The sequence below is a fragment of the Clarias gariepinus genome, chromosome 9, assembly GCF_024256425.1.
Source record: "Clarias gariepinus isolate MV-2021 ecotype Netherlands chromosome 9, CGAR_prim_01v2, whole genome shotgun sequence".
Classification (NCBI taxonomy): Eukaryota; Metazoa; Chordata; class Actinopteri; order Siluriformes; family Clariidae; genus Clarias; species Clarias gariepinus.
The window spans coordinates 17,566,818-17,583,907 of NC_071108.1; the positions used below are offsets into that span (position 1 = coordinate 17,566,818).

General features: G+C 38.4%; 1 protein-coding gene across 4 annotated transcripts in view; it reads right to left on the bottom strand.

The window, feature by feature from the left end:
• The window catches only part of grid2 (glutamate receptor, ionotropic, delta 2), a 547,500-nt gene that overhangs the window by 219,200 nt on the left and 311,210 nt on the right, over positions 1 to 17,090 (bottom strand). For all 4 annotated transcript variants that reach the window (XM_053504059.1, XM_053504056.1, XM_053504058.1 and 1 more), the window contains exon 4: positions 8,003 to 8,208. In XM_053504059.1, the coding sequence (XP_053360034.1) occupies positions 8,003 to 8,208 (206 nt within the window). The remainder of the gene's footprint in view (positions 1 to 8,002; positions 8,209 to 17,090) is intronic.

A 17,090-nucleotide genomic window follows, 5' to 3' on the forward strand; every position in this document is an offset into this window, starting at 1 on the left:
TTGTTCTTAACTATTTTCAGTCTACTGTAACTGTTTGTTCATTTTCCCAAACACAGGTAACATAAGTTTGACTGTGTTTGTCAGCTTCTTACGATCCATGATTAAATAGTGTTCAGTGATATCTGCCTGAGCACAACTCTCTCTGTAGTGCATCCATATGTGACCAGACAGGTTTATGTTTCAGCCTGGTAACCTTGAGCTGAAGTGACTAGGCACAGTGTCAAGTGGTGTGGGAGCTGATTCACACCCAGACGGCCACATGAAGGTTTTTCTCCTATTGAAGTAGCTGAGAGAAAAATGTTACACTAAAAATTGCAGTCACAGAACTCACCATCTATAAAGGTACCCCTCCCCTGAGTTCTATGTACTTTCTGCAAAATAATGTATGTAAGACTAACCCTTGGATTGTCTAATTATAATGTTCTGTCAGCTTTAGTGACTGTATAAGTTCTTAGCCATGTATACTGTTTCACACATTGTCTCACACAGCAGTCTGTGTAGTTTACACAGAATGGTGGAAAATACAATACAATGAGTGGCAGTTCTCCAGATGGAAGCATCACTATAGGGGAAGAGGAGAAAAGCCAGACTCGACAGGAAGACTACAGTAACTCCCATAACTACATTTTATATATATATATATAAAGATATATCTAAGATGCTTTCCTGACCACCACAATTATATATATAATATAATTAAGATATTTCCTGGTGGTCAGGAAAGCATCTCAGAATGTAGAATATCCACAAAATGCAACCCTAAGCACAACAGATGTTCATCATTGAGTTTCATCATTACTTTTGTCATATGTAAACAGGAACCCGAGTACAGTATATACACAGATTAGCCATAACATTATGAACACAGACCCAATATTGTAGTTCCCACTTTTGCTGCCAAACCATCTTTGACCTATCAAACCATAAACTAAAGGTACACTATGCTGTGGTATCTGGCACCAAGTCATCAGTAGCAGTTCCTTTAAGGTCAGTAAATTAGGAGGGTGAATCCCAAAGATTCTTGATGCTTGATTAGATTAAAATCTTGAGAATTTGAAGGGCAAGTCCGCATCTAAAACTCACTTGTGTCACTCAAAGTGTTTATTTTTGCAGTGTAAATATGAACTTAATTCAGCCTTCTACAGAATGGCATGCACCTGCCTTGGTCATAGCACAAGACTAAGGAGGTCAGAATGGCATTTGATAATACTACTGTATGTCCTTACTGTTTTCCACTGTGTTCATGCTGCCAAGTTGTCTAAGATCTTACTGCATTCACTGAATTTTTGAGGACAGTGTAGGAACATGGCTTAGGGTAATGGGGGTTTAAATCATACTGTTTGGCAAATAGCACAAAGGACTCAGCTGTTCTAATCTACCATTTGGTGCATCATTTCTTTACTCTGTCTTCCACATGTCTATCAGAGACAGAATGGGCAAATGTCACACACACATATGTCAAACAGAGTAATGGGCCTTAGACCCAGATTGACCTGCTCTACTTCACTGACAGTGTCGCGTTCTCCACACCCTCCATCATGTCCTCTGTCCTGCAGCTGTGTCTTCAACCTCCTTGATGGCTGGCTCTGGAAACTTGCTCAGTATGTCATAACTTAATTGCACATATGTGCATTGGAGATCCTCATGTTACACTGATGAGGCTATTAAATTAAAAACTGTGGCACGTCTTGCTGTCACTGTTGGACACATTTCCCCAAAAAAAGTGTTTTATATTCTGTAAATGTAAAACTAGTGTCAAGACTCCCTGCTGAATGGTTGTGTTGTAGTTTTTCCCAAAAGAGGTCTGTGTTTATAGGAAGAAAGAGAGATCTAATTTTTCATGGTCTGTGCCAGGGATGCTTTTGATCAAAGCATATCATTAGACAGATGCATAATGACTTTGGGTGGCAAAAGTTTAATTATATTTGCCAATATTCTGGGGAAAAAAGAGAATGTTGCCACAAAACAAAATTAAATGGTTATAAAAATCATTCAGTAATTATGGCTGTATAAACCATCATTAGGATAAATGGATTTCACTACTGTCCAAAAGGTTTAAAAAATAAAAGTGAAAATACTGATGAAATACCTTACCTATTACACAGGCTAGACTTGTACAGGAGTACAAAAGAGTACAGAAGCATAAAGAGCCAACAAAAAAATAAAAACACTATTGTAAAACTTATTGACTAATCTAATGGTATAACACAAAGTTTATAAAAAAAAAAAAAACTAATCTAAAAAAAATCTCAGTCTGTTTCCCTGACTCACATTGCAAGATGTTTACCTCCTGTTTAAAAGTTTTTTTTTTTTATTATTATTATTATTATTATTTTAGTATGGGGTGAATTGAACAGAGACTCCAGGTTTGAAGTTTTAAAATGCAAAAAAAGAAAAAGAAATATTTTATTTTTTATGGTTTATGCTCTGAGTGGAATACAGCACGAATGCATCCAAATATCCTAAAATCATGCCAATAGGGTAACCAATAGTTTAATAAAAAAAATAAATAAATAAATAAAAAATCTGTTGTCATGCAAGGCACATGTCATTCAGCTAGCTAGGACAAATGTAAACACTTGCACAAACACTACACATTACACAAGGCTGCACATGTCACTCTCCCATCCAATATGCTTTTTGTGCATAATCCATTGTTTAGAAACAGAACAACATGAAATCCTTGTAAACTATTGCATAGAGTACATTGCTGGATGATTTAGGCAATAAGATGTTTGCAAAAGGCCCAATAAGCTGTAATATAGCAAGAAGGGTTTCCCATTTCGTACAAAAAAAACAATTCTTCCCATTCATGTAGGAATATCTTGTTCTTTCCTTCATACTTGCATTTACAAATATGACTCACTGACTCCAGCCAGCTTTACTAACAAAACCTCTGTGTCTGTGGAAGTAATGTTACGATTACACTTGTGCTAGCTGCTAATGATGTGTCAGTCGCGATCGAGTCGGCTCTATGAGCCAGCTCTTTCACATGAATGATGAGAGCCAGCTCCTCTGAAAGATACTTTTTTCTGTTTAATTTTGTTTTTGGTATAACCACAGAATGAATGTTAATGTTTTTCTGTGGTGTACCAAATGTGGTTATACTATACTGATTGGCCACAGGCACTTCATGTACTGACTGAATATTGCACTGGTGGATGTGTGTGTTTCTGTAACCAAAAAGGTGTGATTATAGACAAGGATCATATCATCAGGTTGAAAGTAAAACATTTTTAGAGTTTACCAAGTTCAGGATAAATAAAACATTCCTTAAACACATGTGATTGTGTTAGATGTTTGTACATTAACAATTTTATACCAAACACAATGTAAAATAATGGTATTTCTGGGATTTCTACGGTTAAGTATAATTACATTAAAAAATTAAAGCGATATACTGTGGGTGGAGACATACCAATCACAGGTTAAAAAAAATGCTAGATAAAAGCCAAAAGTAGTACTAAACTATGAGCTGTTTGGGAGCCAAAAGAGCTGGCTCTTATGAAAAGAGACAGAATCATTACTAGGTCCTGGAATGGCAGATTCCTCATATGACAGAATTATTAAAATGTACTATTATTTTTTTAAATGATAGTAATTTTATTGGTATTCAAATGCATTTTGGTACAATTATAATAATAATAAAAAAAAATAGAGAGCCCCAGAAGCTGCACAGTCAGCTACTGTCAGTAAAAACCCTACAACATGGGTCTTTAAACAGTAATCTTATTCTAGCATCATAATACAAAATGGACAACCCTTTGACACAGTGTAATACTTAACACTTAACAACTTGCCTTTTTTATCCAGAAATTCAGTTTCACTTGTTTTGATAACCAAAACCTGGCACAGAGACCAGATTCTATGTGAATCTTCTTCCTTAAAACAAAATGGCACAGCTTTGAATGTGCAGACTGAGGAACGAATGCATGCAAGCTCACTTAGCTAACAGATGTTTAATAGCTTCCCCTGCTGTGGTAATGGAGCCCTGACTATATCCACTGTGCGCAGTCAACGGGCAACAACAAGGCTGCACATGTCACTCTTCCATCCATCAAGCTTTTTGTGCATAATGCATTGTTTATAAACAGAACAACAGGAATTCCTCGTAAACCTTTCTGAGTACAGGGTTGGAAAGCTTTGAGCAATAAGAGGTTTGAAGAAAGGTTCACAATACATTGTCATGTAGTATTCTCTCTGTAAATACACACTGAAGCAATTAACCAAAACAACAGTCTTGTTTAACAGAATGCAAGATTGAAACGCAGAATTTTTTAAACCAACCTTCTCATTTATTGTGCCCTGTGCCCATGGTCATTACTCCAAACAATGGCAGTCTATCCATCTTTCAGTTTTCCTTTTATATTGTGGGTTATGTTGTGGGGCAGCTTGGTAATATGAAGTGTGTAAAGGTAAATTACTGTAGCCTGTTAGTAAGAATTTATTTTACAATATTTATTTATTTCATTCCCTTACAAAAAGACTACATGCTTATCTAGTTTCTTATTACTAGCTAACTACATGCAAGTGAGGAGAAAAAAGGATCTTAATAATGTGCTGGGTTACTACGAGCTTCCAGAACAGCTTCTCTGTCTTTGGCACAGCTACTACAAGTCTCTATAATTGAACTGGAGGGATGAATGTTCTTCCCATAAATATGCCCTCAGTTGGTGTCTTGATGATGGTGTTGCAAAGTACTGTACTGTAACATGGCACTCCAAATTCTTTTAATGAAGTCATTCTATAACTTAAATTCCATATCTGTTCATGTTAAAGTAAATATATTTATTTCAAAAATATTATATTTTACCTGCTAAGGAAAAGCATTTTAAATATCACGCAAGCAGAATGTCCATCCTATTTTTCACTTAAAGTAGCTGGAAATTTGTCTTAATGTTGGCAAGTTGACCATTTTGCTGTTAACCGCTTTTGCAACTGCGGGTTCCTTGGCTTTAAAATAATGGCAAAAAACCACTAGAGATAATAACTATTTTTTTAGTTATTTAAAAAGTCTACATGCTAAATCTTTGTCTTCATTTATTCTCATTTAAATAAGTTATTGTCCACCAAGTTCTGTCAAATAAGCTACTACCAGAACTTTATCTTGTAAAAAGTTTTTTGTCCCAATGCCAAGGGACCAGCTTCAAAGGATGTCAAAAAAGTGTCTTAGTAATGTGCTGGGTTACTACGAGCTACCAGAACAGCTTCTCTATGTTTTTGGCACAGCTACTACAACTCTCTGTAATTGAACTGGTGAGATGAATGTTCTTTCAATAAATATTCCCTTAGTTGGTGTCTTGATGGTGGTATTGCAAAGTACTGTACTGTAACATGGCACTCCAAAATCTCCCAATGGAGTCATTCTACAATGAATTTTGTTAAGATAACAGATAGCACTATGTGCTTCAAAACTTCAAAGACGCCGACTGAATAAACTAAAAAAATCAAGTTGAGCCAGCAATTGACCTTTCCTGAGATGCAATCACGTGGTTTACAAGACACCCCCCCCCCCACCCCCCATATATACTTTTCTTTTGTTACTTACAGTATGTATTCAATGTTTGCGTAAATAGTAGATGTTAGGGAAGTAACATGTCCGCTGAACGGGACTCAAAGAGCCAAGTCAGTAAAATGATCCAAACTTCCCATCATTACATTCTCCCCTGAGATTCACATGTTAAAAAACAAATTCTTGTTGCCATAAACTCTTTTTTTGTGTGTGTCTGACACAAAAAAAAGTCTTTAAAGGATTTGCTATTTTTTATAAATGGTAATTTGTAATATAAAAGAATTAGTAGGAGTCAAGTATCTGGTTATTTAGTTATTGTGACTGGCAAAATAGAACCTCTATTCTTCTGTTTTATGCAGATCATTGTTTTAACTTTGTTTAAGTTGTTTTAGTTTTAAAAGAATAACGTTTTTTTTACTAAGTAACGTTTGTGTGGGTAAATTTTTAGGTTATTGTTAGGCCACCTTGTTTTTATAGAAAAAGAATCACTCGAACCAACTACATCAATGGCCTACACAGGTGGCAACTTACTTTTTTTGAGTAGATGAAAAGTTGGGCTGAGTCAACCCTAGAGAAATAAAATTATTTGAGCGGACAACCAATACTACTTGAGCTGACTTTAATATTTGAATTACAAGTCGAGTCACTATAGGATTTTGAAATGGGTACACGTTGTGTCAACTAAACAACAATGTGAAATATTTTGTTTGGCTAGCAAATTTCACTAAAAGTTGAGTAAACTTAAAAAAAAAACTGTGCAACTTGTTACTAAACTTTCTTTTTATGTTGAGATGGCTTGTTTCTTTTACAGTGTAGTATGCTAGTAGATCACAGACCACCACACAAACACACAGAGGCACAAACACACACAGACACACATACAAACCAGTTTCGAAATTTCATTCAGCTACCTGCAGGAAACACTGCAGGAAAGCCAAACACACAGGGAGAACTTTGAATAACCAGTATCTAAAACTCAAAATCAAACCCTGAACTGCAGGAAGCACCAATACTACCCACTGGGCTATCATGCCAATCTAACTAGCTAACTCTTCCTTCAAAATGCATTTTCTACATCTTTCTATAGTTTGAAATGGGAAAAACATCTGTTCCTCGAGATCAAAAATGGTATAAGAAGCATCGTGTTTGTTAAAAACAGGAAGATAAAAAAATTGTCTATTTTCCGTGACCACTATTTTCCGTGTGCAGTCTTTTTATTTTCTCCTTAGCTTTGTTACGCAATGGAGGAAATAGATTGACTTAGAAACCCTATTTTTCACATTTTTCATATGTATCTTCCATAGTGAACAACAAGTATACAAGTGAATATAGAATGTGCCGCTCTGCATCCACATTATCTTCACTAAAGTGTTTGGACAGTAGCTATTTTACATGGACAATAATTCTTTAATCTGCTTAAAAAGATTCTGATTAAGGATTACAACTTAACTGTTTACATGGACACTGATCCAACATGATGTGCATGTAAACACATTCAATCAGAATAAAAATGTTTTGCTCTCTCGAAAAAGTGGTTCTATTTAAAGCTTATAGTTTGAGACCAGGAATATTACAGAAGATAAGTCCCGTCGTTTCAGATAAGTCCCGCATTCAGTGTTTCAAATAGTTACAAGTATTTGGTCTCATCCATGATTACCTAGACGCTTTTCTAAACGTTAATTATTAGCCAATCAATGCCTCCTCCTCAGCCAGAAACCTTACAGCTGAAAGTCCAAATCAAAGACAATTTACTTATTAGGAAGGGGAGCTACATTTCCTTTTTGGAAATTAACATCACATATTCCCACAAGAGACAATCAATCAGATTGTCTTTACATGGCTAAGGTTTTTATATTCAATGTATTATCAAAAGATTTACACCACCTCTCTCTTTTCAGTTGAACATTCATTCCAAGCAGGGCACAGTAGGTTAGAATGTTTAGACTGAATTGTTTACATGATGCATTTTTATGGGTGAAATGAAATTTAGTGATAATATGGAGGGAAAATCTAATGTTAGTCTGGATACAGATTTACTGACAACAAATAGTTAATGATTGGAAAAACATCACCCAAGTCTGCAACTGCCTTCAGTAAGCCTGCACTCACTGTAGCCTCAAATTTCTGTTTTCAGCCGACAAGATTTTAACCCAGTAAGGTCTTCAATCAGCTCAAGGTGCTTTTCTGTTCATTTTTGTTGTAAAGGGTCGGTATTTGAATTACTTTTATCCTTCAGTAACAGTCTGATCCTTTTTCCCAGACCTCTCTCTACAACAAGGCATTCCCTCACTAAGGTTTTTTTTATTATTATTATTATTATTTCTGCATAATTCGGTATAAACCTATGGAGAAACAATCCCAGGGTGTCATCAGATTCTCAATTAATCTAAAGTACTCCTGCAACCAAGCAATGATGTTGTATTTTGATGCTGAATTTGACCAATTGCTGAGCCTAATGTGAGGTAGTGTGGTGTGGTGTGGGTGGTGTACCTCTGTAATAAAGGCCTTGGCACTTGCAGGACTCATGAAGAGAACGGCACGGCGCAGCGTGTCCCTGTAGCGGTGCAACTCTTCCATCCTCATGGTGCGGAACATTCCAGTGATCATCATGTTGATGTTTGATTCCACCTTCTGTAGGGAAACGTCCATCCCCTGCTGGGACGACTTGTCCAGAAAGTCTTGGATCCCACGGATATCTAGACATGCACAAACAGTTACATTTTATATGCAAAGCCAACCTTTCACTTATTTTATTGAAATAGAATATGTGCAGTAAACTAAATAGATGTTCTGCACAAATAAATGTATTACAAACATTCAGGACTCCATTTATGAGATTGCAGATAACACAGGCAGGGGAAATAACATCTCATTTTAACCATTGTCTTCAGTCAGCAGGGACTGACATTAGTGCTTTCTCAACCATATATTTTCTGCCAGAAAGTTTGGCTTGAAAGCTGTAGCATGTAAGAGAACATAAGCAATTTCGTTAATGACACACAGGCAAGAGAGACAAAGCAAGAAAGTAATGGCAGAACCGGAGCACTGTCTCAAACCTGAGGTAAATAAAATATGAATCTCCTCCAGTTAAGATAAGGCTGACTGCATGCTCATCCTTCTGTGCAGTTAGCTCTGTCCTACAGCAAACCAATTCCAGCACAGAGAGAGGAAAGCAAACTGAGCGCACAATTATAGCAGGCAGAATTATGGTACTGGGGCATTAAAAGGTGAAACAAAAAAGGAGTGTCTCTAGAGGTGCTTTTGAGATAGTGGCACTCTGAATAAAAACTTCATGTAAATTCATTCATTCATTTATTCATTCATTCATTCATCTTTTATACCGTTCATTCTGTACAGGGTCACAGGGGGCCTGGAGCCTATCCACGAGACAATATGCATAAGGCAGAGTACAACCTGGATGGGATGCCAATTTATCGCAGGGTGCACACACACACACACACACACACACACACACACACACACACACACACACACACACACACACTATACTGGCAATTTGGAAAGGTCAATTAACCTACTCTACATGTCCCCCAGATGCAAACTCCACGCACATACTGTAGACCTGAGGCAGGAATCGAACCCTCGAACCAGCAGATGCAGTACTGTACCATTATGCCACTGTGCCACCCTACATATAAAGTGATAAAAGCAAAATATAAAAATAAAAAACATAGAAAATCTAAACCATCGTGTTTCTCTAATTATTAGTTGTTGGTTTTTTTTTTTTTTTTGGCTAAGCATTACTTAAAGCTGGAACAGGAAACTGCCCATGACCTCCACATTATTGTGCTCCATTGATAGAAAGATTAAATACATATTCATTTTCCTAAGCTGCCTATAGATAATGAATGATAAAATTGTTTTGCATAAGGTAAGCCATGGTTTTCTTTTGTTTCCTGCTGTTCCTTAGAGATCAATTCAATTCAAATGGTTTATGATCTTTTAGTTCCATTTGCTGGTGAGGTAATATATGTAAGATTTCTAGAAACATTAGTGTATGTAATGTACTGTATGAATGCAATGCACTGAATTCACAATGAATTATAGGATATTTCTTTTCCTCACTATACTGCACGTATGTGTTTTTGTTAACGTTGCGTGAGGTTTTGGCAGAATTCATTATCATGTATCATTGATTCCCATCTATCATCATCTGTTGAATCTAACTTTTTTTCAACATTTTTTGAGTGTGATGGAAAATTTATACCTTTCAAAATGTTGTTGACAATGTTATGGACATTGCTATTCCATTGATATTAGGCTGTTTTTAAAAGTTAGATGAAATTATTCAAATTTGAATAAAAATTTTATTTGTCATATACACAGTCATACAAGGTACGATATGCAGTGAAATGCTTATACGACCACCCGTGACCTTAAAAAACAAGATTACCAATAAGAAATTAATTATAGGTTAAAATAAGAAAAAAATAGCTATAGAAGATGAGAACAAAATATAAAATATAAAAATGTATAAAATATACAAAATTAGGAAGATTTCCCAGTACAAATATATAAAATTTTTGAAACTGTTGTAGGAAAAATTGACATAGAATTTAAATAGAAATGTCCGGGGAGTGTGCAAATATGCATAAATGTATAAATGTAACGTCCATAAATGTGCAATATGCAAAAATTTTGCAAAAATGAAAGAAATGTCCAGGGTGTGTATAAATGTGCATTAATGTGTAGAGGTGTAATGTCCATAAATTGTCCATAAATGTCTAGGGTGTATGTAAATGATTACATGACAATAGGATGACGTTAAATGGAAACATCATGAAATGCTTATTGTGCTGACAATTGTTTATTTTATACTCACATCCAAAAACCTTAGTCTCAGCAATGAGTTGCTTTTATTTTTATCTTAACGTCATTATAACACAAGTTCAATAACAATGTTGTCCCAATGTTGTGTTTGGGTGAAGATGTTGCAACCTAACAACTATATGTCATCATACAATGTTGGGCTCCTGTTCGGATCCTTGTTTCATAAAACCATGCCAACTTAAACTATTTATATTTTTCATAGCCCTCCTTGTAATACAATTTCTTGTGAATAACAGCATAATGAGGAATAGTCATAAGATTTGTAGCTATTGTAAAGAAGGCCAAACATCTGTGAATGATGTATGTGGCTCGGAGCCATTGCAGTCACTCCCCTTGTCATTTGTCCTAACTTGTTGCCCTGAGAAAGAGATATGTATGTGGCAATTCCAACGCAACAATCACTCATGAACACCACTTGCACATCACAGGAAATTATCTGGGAGTTGTTGCCACACCCCACAGACAGTCCTGACCTTGCTTTAGGCCATTTCCACATGTTTGTGCCATTAAAGTGTAGCAAGTAGTTCAATCATGGCTCCAGGATACTGAAAAATTTTCTACTTTCAAGGTATTCAAGCACTAGAGAAAGGCCAAGATAAGTGCATTAGTGTAGCTTGGGTTGTATGAAGAAATAAATGTGGTTTTACTCCCATTACAGTTTTCTGTTATTTTACACAATCAAAAGTCCTGGTTAGACTTGAATGCTCCTTGTATAAATTTACAGCTATTTTTTATGACTAATTCTAACTCGTTTGCATTTGTGTTCCAAGATGAATCCTGAAACTCTGTTTAACATTGCTCATTTAATGATAGCAGTCTTAGCTGGTCACATGAGTGTGTTTTTTTGCTCTACAGTTCTAATTTAATGATGTCAGATGTGTGCATACACCAGTCTCCAGCACAAGAATATCTCCTAATTCAATACATTTATAACAGTCCATTGAATGGCACCATGCACACACAACTCATGCACAATCCATCTACTGGTATTTTTTAGCATGTGGGAGGACACCCACACAGACATAGGGAGAACATGTACTCAAAAAAGTAGACAGTAGACAGAGCAGAGGTTTGAACCAGAGACCCTTGAGCTGTAAATCTACAGTATAAGGCAGCAGTACTGCCTGTTGCACCAGAGTGCTGCCCTGAGAGCTCAGACTGTATAGTAAAATTGTAAATTTTACACAGGACTTTCTGAAAGACCTTTCTGAATGCAAATAAAAATAGAAATATCTCCTCCATTTTTTTCTTGTAAAAATTTGCATCCTTAAAAAAACCTTAAATTGTACTTTGAATAGAAAAGAAATCTATTGAATGAAAACGCATTAATTCATAAATTTTCTCTACCTCTCATCCTGTTTGAGTCACCACATATTCGCGATGTCCATCAACTATACTAGCTAATTCTAATTAGTACAACTAGCTAGAGAGACAAACTCAAATTATTTAGTTAACTGTTTTGTGCTTGTTTTGTTAAAGGATAAAACAAATATGTGGCAAGGATTTTACTTTCTTTTTTTTCCAAAAACCAAAAAGGCTCTTAAGTTCCTGAGCATGATTATGTAGGTGACATTTGTGTATGACAAACAGGAAGGAAGCTATTGACAAAAACAAACAAACAAAAACACATATTAGTTATATTAGACATTCGACAGCATTTATCTTAAGCCATTTGAATTCCCAAAATGTAATTGATTCATATGCTGGTCACAGTGCAATATTCCTATACATTAAAGAAAGGTTTTGTAAGGTCTATCCAGCTAATTTTTTTTTTACAGCATCGCACAAAACTGGGTAGACAGAATTTAATTAAACTTTGAAAGTACTCAGGTATTTGCCTGTTAATCCTGTACCATAATTGGAATCAACATGATGATTAGAAGTGTAGTTATGAGCAGTTTTGTGCAAAATTATGTCACAGCATCAGGCAAAACTTGTTGGACAGCATGTAATGAAACTTTTGCTGTTCTTAGATATCTGCACCATGAATAAAATTAATGGTTTTAAAAAAGACTTTTGACCTATAAGGCATTAAATGGTCTCGCACCACAGTACCCAAGTGAACTGCTAGTGTCTTATGATCTAGCACGCCTCCTTCAATCAAATGATGCAGGCTGCTTTTCAGTACCTTGTATTATGAAAATTACAGCGGGAGGCAGATCTTTTTCTTAGAAAGCCCCAAGGTTATGGAATAGCATTCCAAATAATGTTTTCTGCATGGGCTCTGCACCATATATACTCTTCTCTTCTCTTTTCTTCTCTCGCTCTCTCTACCTGTCTCTCTCTGTTAAGTTACACTTGTCACTCCTGCGCTGCCTGAACCCTGACCCCCTCTGCCCATTGGACCTGTCTGACTCCTGGTGCCCCGCTCCTGGTTGGAGATCTTGTCGAATGTAGGCCTGTGTGGTCTGCTTGGGATGCATGTGGTGACAGTGGACAGTTCCACTTTACCACGAAGACAGTCCTGGCCTCGGCTGATGCAGACAGCTGTTTTCTGAGAACTTGTGACTATAGTTCAGAACTGTAATTTCATACATTCTACCTGAGCCTCCAATAAACAACAAGACTCCATATTAACTTAAAGACATCTAATGTTATATTGAACTTCCAGCTGTCTACCACACAGCATGACTGCACAACAATTCCTCCGTCATCACAAATCAGGATGGGTTCGCTGTTGAGTCTGGTTTCTCCAGACTCAACAGCGATAATAAATTTATTGTATAATAAACTTATATGTATTAATAGGTTAGGCAGAGAGTTTAGTCGTACAGAAAGGCAGACATACTTGGGCTTCAACCTAAAATAACAATATCACTGATTACATTAAAGCTGATTAGCTTATTTTTTAGCTTTATCAGCAAGTATTTCCCTGTGAAGTGGACTGCACAGCCATATTCAGCCATATTACGTACAATTCCAAACCATAAGGAATAGGGAGCAGAGTTTAAAGTACACTGTGGAATGAAATACAGCCATACACTCACTGGGCACTTTATTAGGTACATGTGTTCAACTGCTCATTAAGATAAATTTTTAATCCTCAGCAAATTAATGCATTTAGGCATGTAGATATGGCCAAGATGACCTGCTGAAGTTAAAACTAAGAGTTAGAATGGGGAAGGAAGGTGATGTGACTTTAAATGTTGCTTGCTTTTTGGTGCCAGATGGGCTTGTCTGAGCATTTCTGAAACTGTTTTTCTACTGGTATTTTTACACATAACCATCTCTAGGGTTTATAAAGAAAGGCCTGCAAAAGACAAGAAACCAGAGTAGAATGGCCAGACTGGTTCAATTTGATAGAAAGGCAACAGTAGCTCATGTAGCACCTTGTTAAAACTGAGATACTGTACACTATATAGCCAAAAGTCTTCCCTCGCCTGCTTTCACATGCATTTGAACTTGAGTAACATACAATTTATAATCCAAAGAATTTTATATGATGTTGGTCCACCATTTGCACTATAACAGCTTCAACTCTTCTGGAAAGGCTGAACGCAAGAATTTTAGGAGTGTGTTAATGGCAATTTTTGAAGATTCTTTCAGTTGCACATTTGGTCATACAATGATGGTGGACGAGAAGGCTTGGTTTATAGTCTTTGCTCTAATTCATCCCAAATGTGTTCAATCGCATTGAGGTCAGGAGGAAGGTGGACAAGATATTGGAATTGTGTGACAGCAGTAAACAGTAAAATTTGGATGCATTACAAAGACAGAGTGTAAAGTTTCAAGATTTTATAAGTCATTTTCAAGATCATTTTTGACATTAAATTAATTTAGGCAACTTAACATATGAGGAGCTACTTGGACGCCGTTAACTCCGTCGCCACTAGGTTTCGGGAGGCAAAATAATATGAACAAGCGTTGGCTGACCAGAGTGTGGTACGCATTAACGGCCATTGAGCCATTAATGCGTAACGGTTGTTGGGTTAATCAGGCATGTAATGACTTCCGGCGGCTCAACGCAATCTAGAACAATTGGGAAGGCCCGGTTCATCCTGACCTAATGAAGGGGTATTGGCAGCCCTTTTCTACTATCTGCAGGCATTGGCAATACCAGGTCTTGCTCTTCGACTTTCATGACACCCAAACTACATTTCAGCGGTTAATAGACATTGTCCTTAAGACCCATCATCCCTATGCCGCGGCGATAGGTTGATCCAGGTAGGCTGACAATAGGTTGATCCACTCTAGTAGCTGGGAGGATCATCTGCACCACCTGTGCCAGGTATTCAGTGGCGGTAATGGCAAGATGGCGGCATACCAGTAGCGCGCAGCAGCACGCAGCAGCCGCTCTGAAGCCAAAATTGTGCTACTTTGTTTACTTTGTGTCGTAGTGCGTTTATTTTACACAGTATATGGACATCGTTGCAACTGGTGTTCATATTTACCGCCGCCAGACACTTCATGATAAACTGCGTGAAAACCCGGCTTGCTTCGGGAATCAGGCCTCCAGTCCTCTGCGTTGCCTGATGCCGGTGGCCGGAAGAGGGGACATTGTAAGCGGTGCGTGAGGAAGCTAAACCGTGGCAAGTGGCTGAAAGTCTGTGCTAGGCTAAAAAAAACCCTAGCCTACCGTCATCTTATCGAATGTCTGCTCCCTAGAAAATAAACTGGACTACATCCGACTCCAACAAACTACACAACATGAGTTTGGGACTGCTGCATCTTTGGTTTCACAAAGACATGGCTCAGCAACAGAGTTCCAGATGTCGCTATTCAATTAGACGGGCTAGCCTCGTTTCGTGCCGACAGAAATGCAGCTCTGTGCGGTAAGACTCGTGGTGGCAGCTTGTGTGTTTACATCAACACAGAATGGTGTAAGAACTCTGTGCTAGTTTCTAGCTTTTGCTCATCGTTGCTGGAGATTGTGACTGTTAGATGTAGACCTTTTTTATTTACCATGGGAATTCACCACCGTTTCATTATTAGCGCTCTGTGAACTGTTTGCAAGGATCAGTAACACACACCTCGATGGACTGTTTATTGTCGCTGAAGATTTCAACCATGCAAACCTCAAGTCAGTGCTTCCTAAATTCCATCAGTATGTGGACTTTGTAACAAGAGGGGAAAACACGGTGAATCTTGTTTACACAAACATCCTTGCCCCCAACTCGGCTACTCAGACCATATTTCTGTTATGATAATTCCAGCATACAGACCACTCATCAGGCGAGAGGGATAATTGAGAGCATCTTGAAGCAGGTGAAAACCTGGTCAGCAGAAGCCATCTCTGTTCTTCAGGACTGTTTTGAAAACACTGACTAGAACATGTTTGAGGAAGCTGCGACCTACGGTGATTTCACCGACTTGGATTACACATCATCAGTGACCAGCTACAGCCACAAGTGCACCGATGACGTCACTGTCTCCAAGAGCATCATCTCACGACCCAACCAGAAACCGTGGAGTACTATGGAGGTGCATGCACTTCGGAGGACCCGAGACTCTGCCTTCAGAGCGGGGGACAAGATGGTCCTAAGAACAGCAAGGGCCAAACTGTCTCATGCCATCAGATATGCGAAGCGCGCACACACCCAGAGAATCCACAACCACTTCAGAGACAGCAGTAACACATGGCGCATGTGGCAGGGCATACAAGCCATCACCAACTACAGGACATGTCCTGCCTGTGACAGTGACGGCTCCCTTCCAGATGCGCTGAACAGCTTCTATGCTCAGTTCAACATGCAGAACAATGTGACTGCGAGGAGGACCCCCCCTTCTCCGAACGACCAGGTGCTGTGTCTCACAATGACTGATGCTAGGAAAACTCTACGCAGAGTCAACCCTGCTGGACCAGACAACATCCGAGGCGAGCTGCTCAGAGAATGTGCAGAACAGCTGGAAGATGTTCTTACCGAAATCTCTCTGAGCAGCGCCGTCATTCCCAAATGCTTCAAGTCTTCCACCATCGTCCCCGTGCCGAATGAGTCTTCTGTGTCCAATCTCAATAACTACCACCCTGTTGCACTTACACCCATTATCAAGAAGTGCTTCGAGCGGCTCGTTTAAACCGTTCGACAGACGATGCCATCTCCACCACAGTTCACCTGGCACTGACACACCTTGATAAAAAGGACACTTATCCAACTAAACTCCGACTCAGGTACGATATAATGGATAATATTCAGCTCGTTCAGTGTTTGGAGTGCAGGATGTTTAGACATTCTTCCTTCGTCGTTATTGGTAATTTTACTTGTGATAGGTGTGTTAGCGAGCATTCTGACGGAGAAGATATCAGCATTAGAGGAGCGCATCCAGACTTTAAAGAGGGTTAGAGAGTGCGACAGCAGCGTTATTCCTGTAGCGGACAGTCTGGGTGCCGCAGGCAGAGATAACCAGTCCCAGACTCCGGCATTAGATCCCTCACAGCGTGGCGAGTGGGTGATGACTTGGCGGCATACTCGTTCAGCCAAAGCTAACGCTAAGGCTAGCCCACCAAAGCACACCTCTTCTGCGCTTCACGTGTCCAACAGGTTTGCTCTCCTCAGTGATGCACTTGCTGAGAAACCTGAACGAGCTCTGGTTATAGAAGACTCTATACTGAGACATGTGAAATTAGCTAGGCCTTTAGGGGCACCAGCGTCAGTGGTTAGGTGTATCCCGTATGCCAGAGCACCGGACATAGCAGGTAATCTTAGGGCTCTAGGACAGCACAGGTTCTCTAAGATAGTGCTGGATCTAATGATATACGCCTTCGTCAGTCAGAAATTAGTAAGAGTAA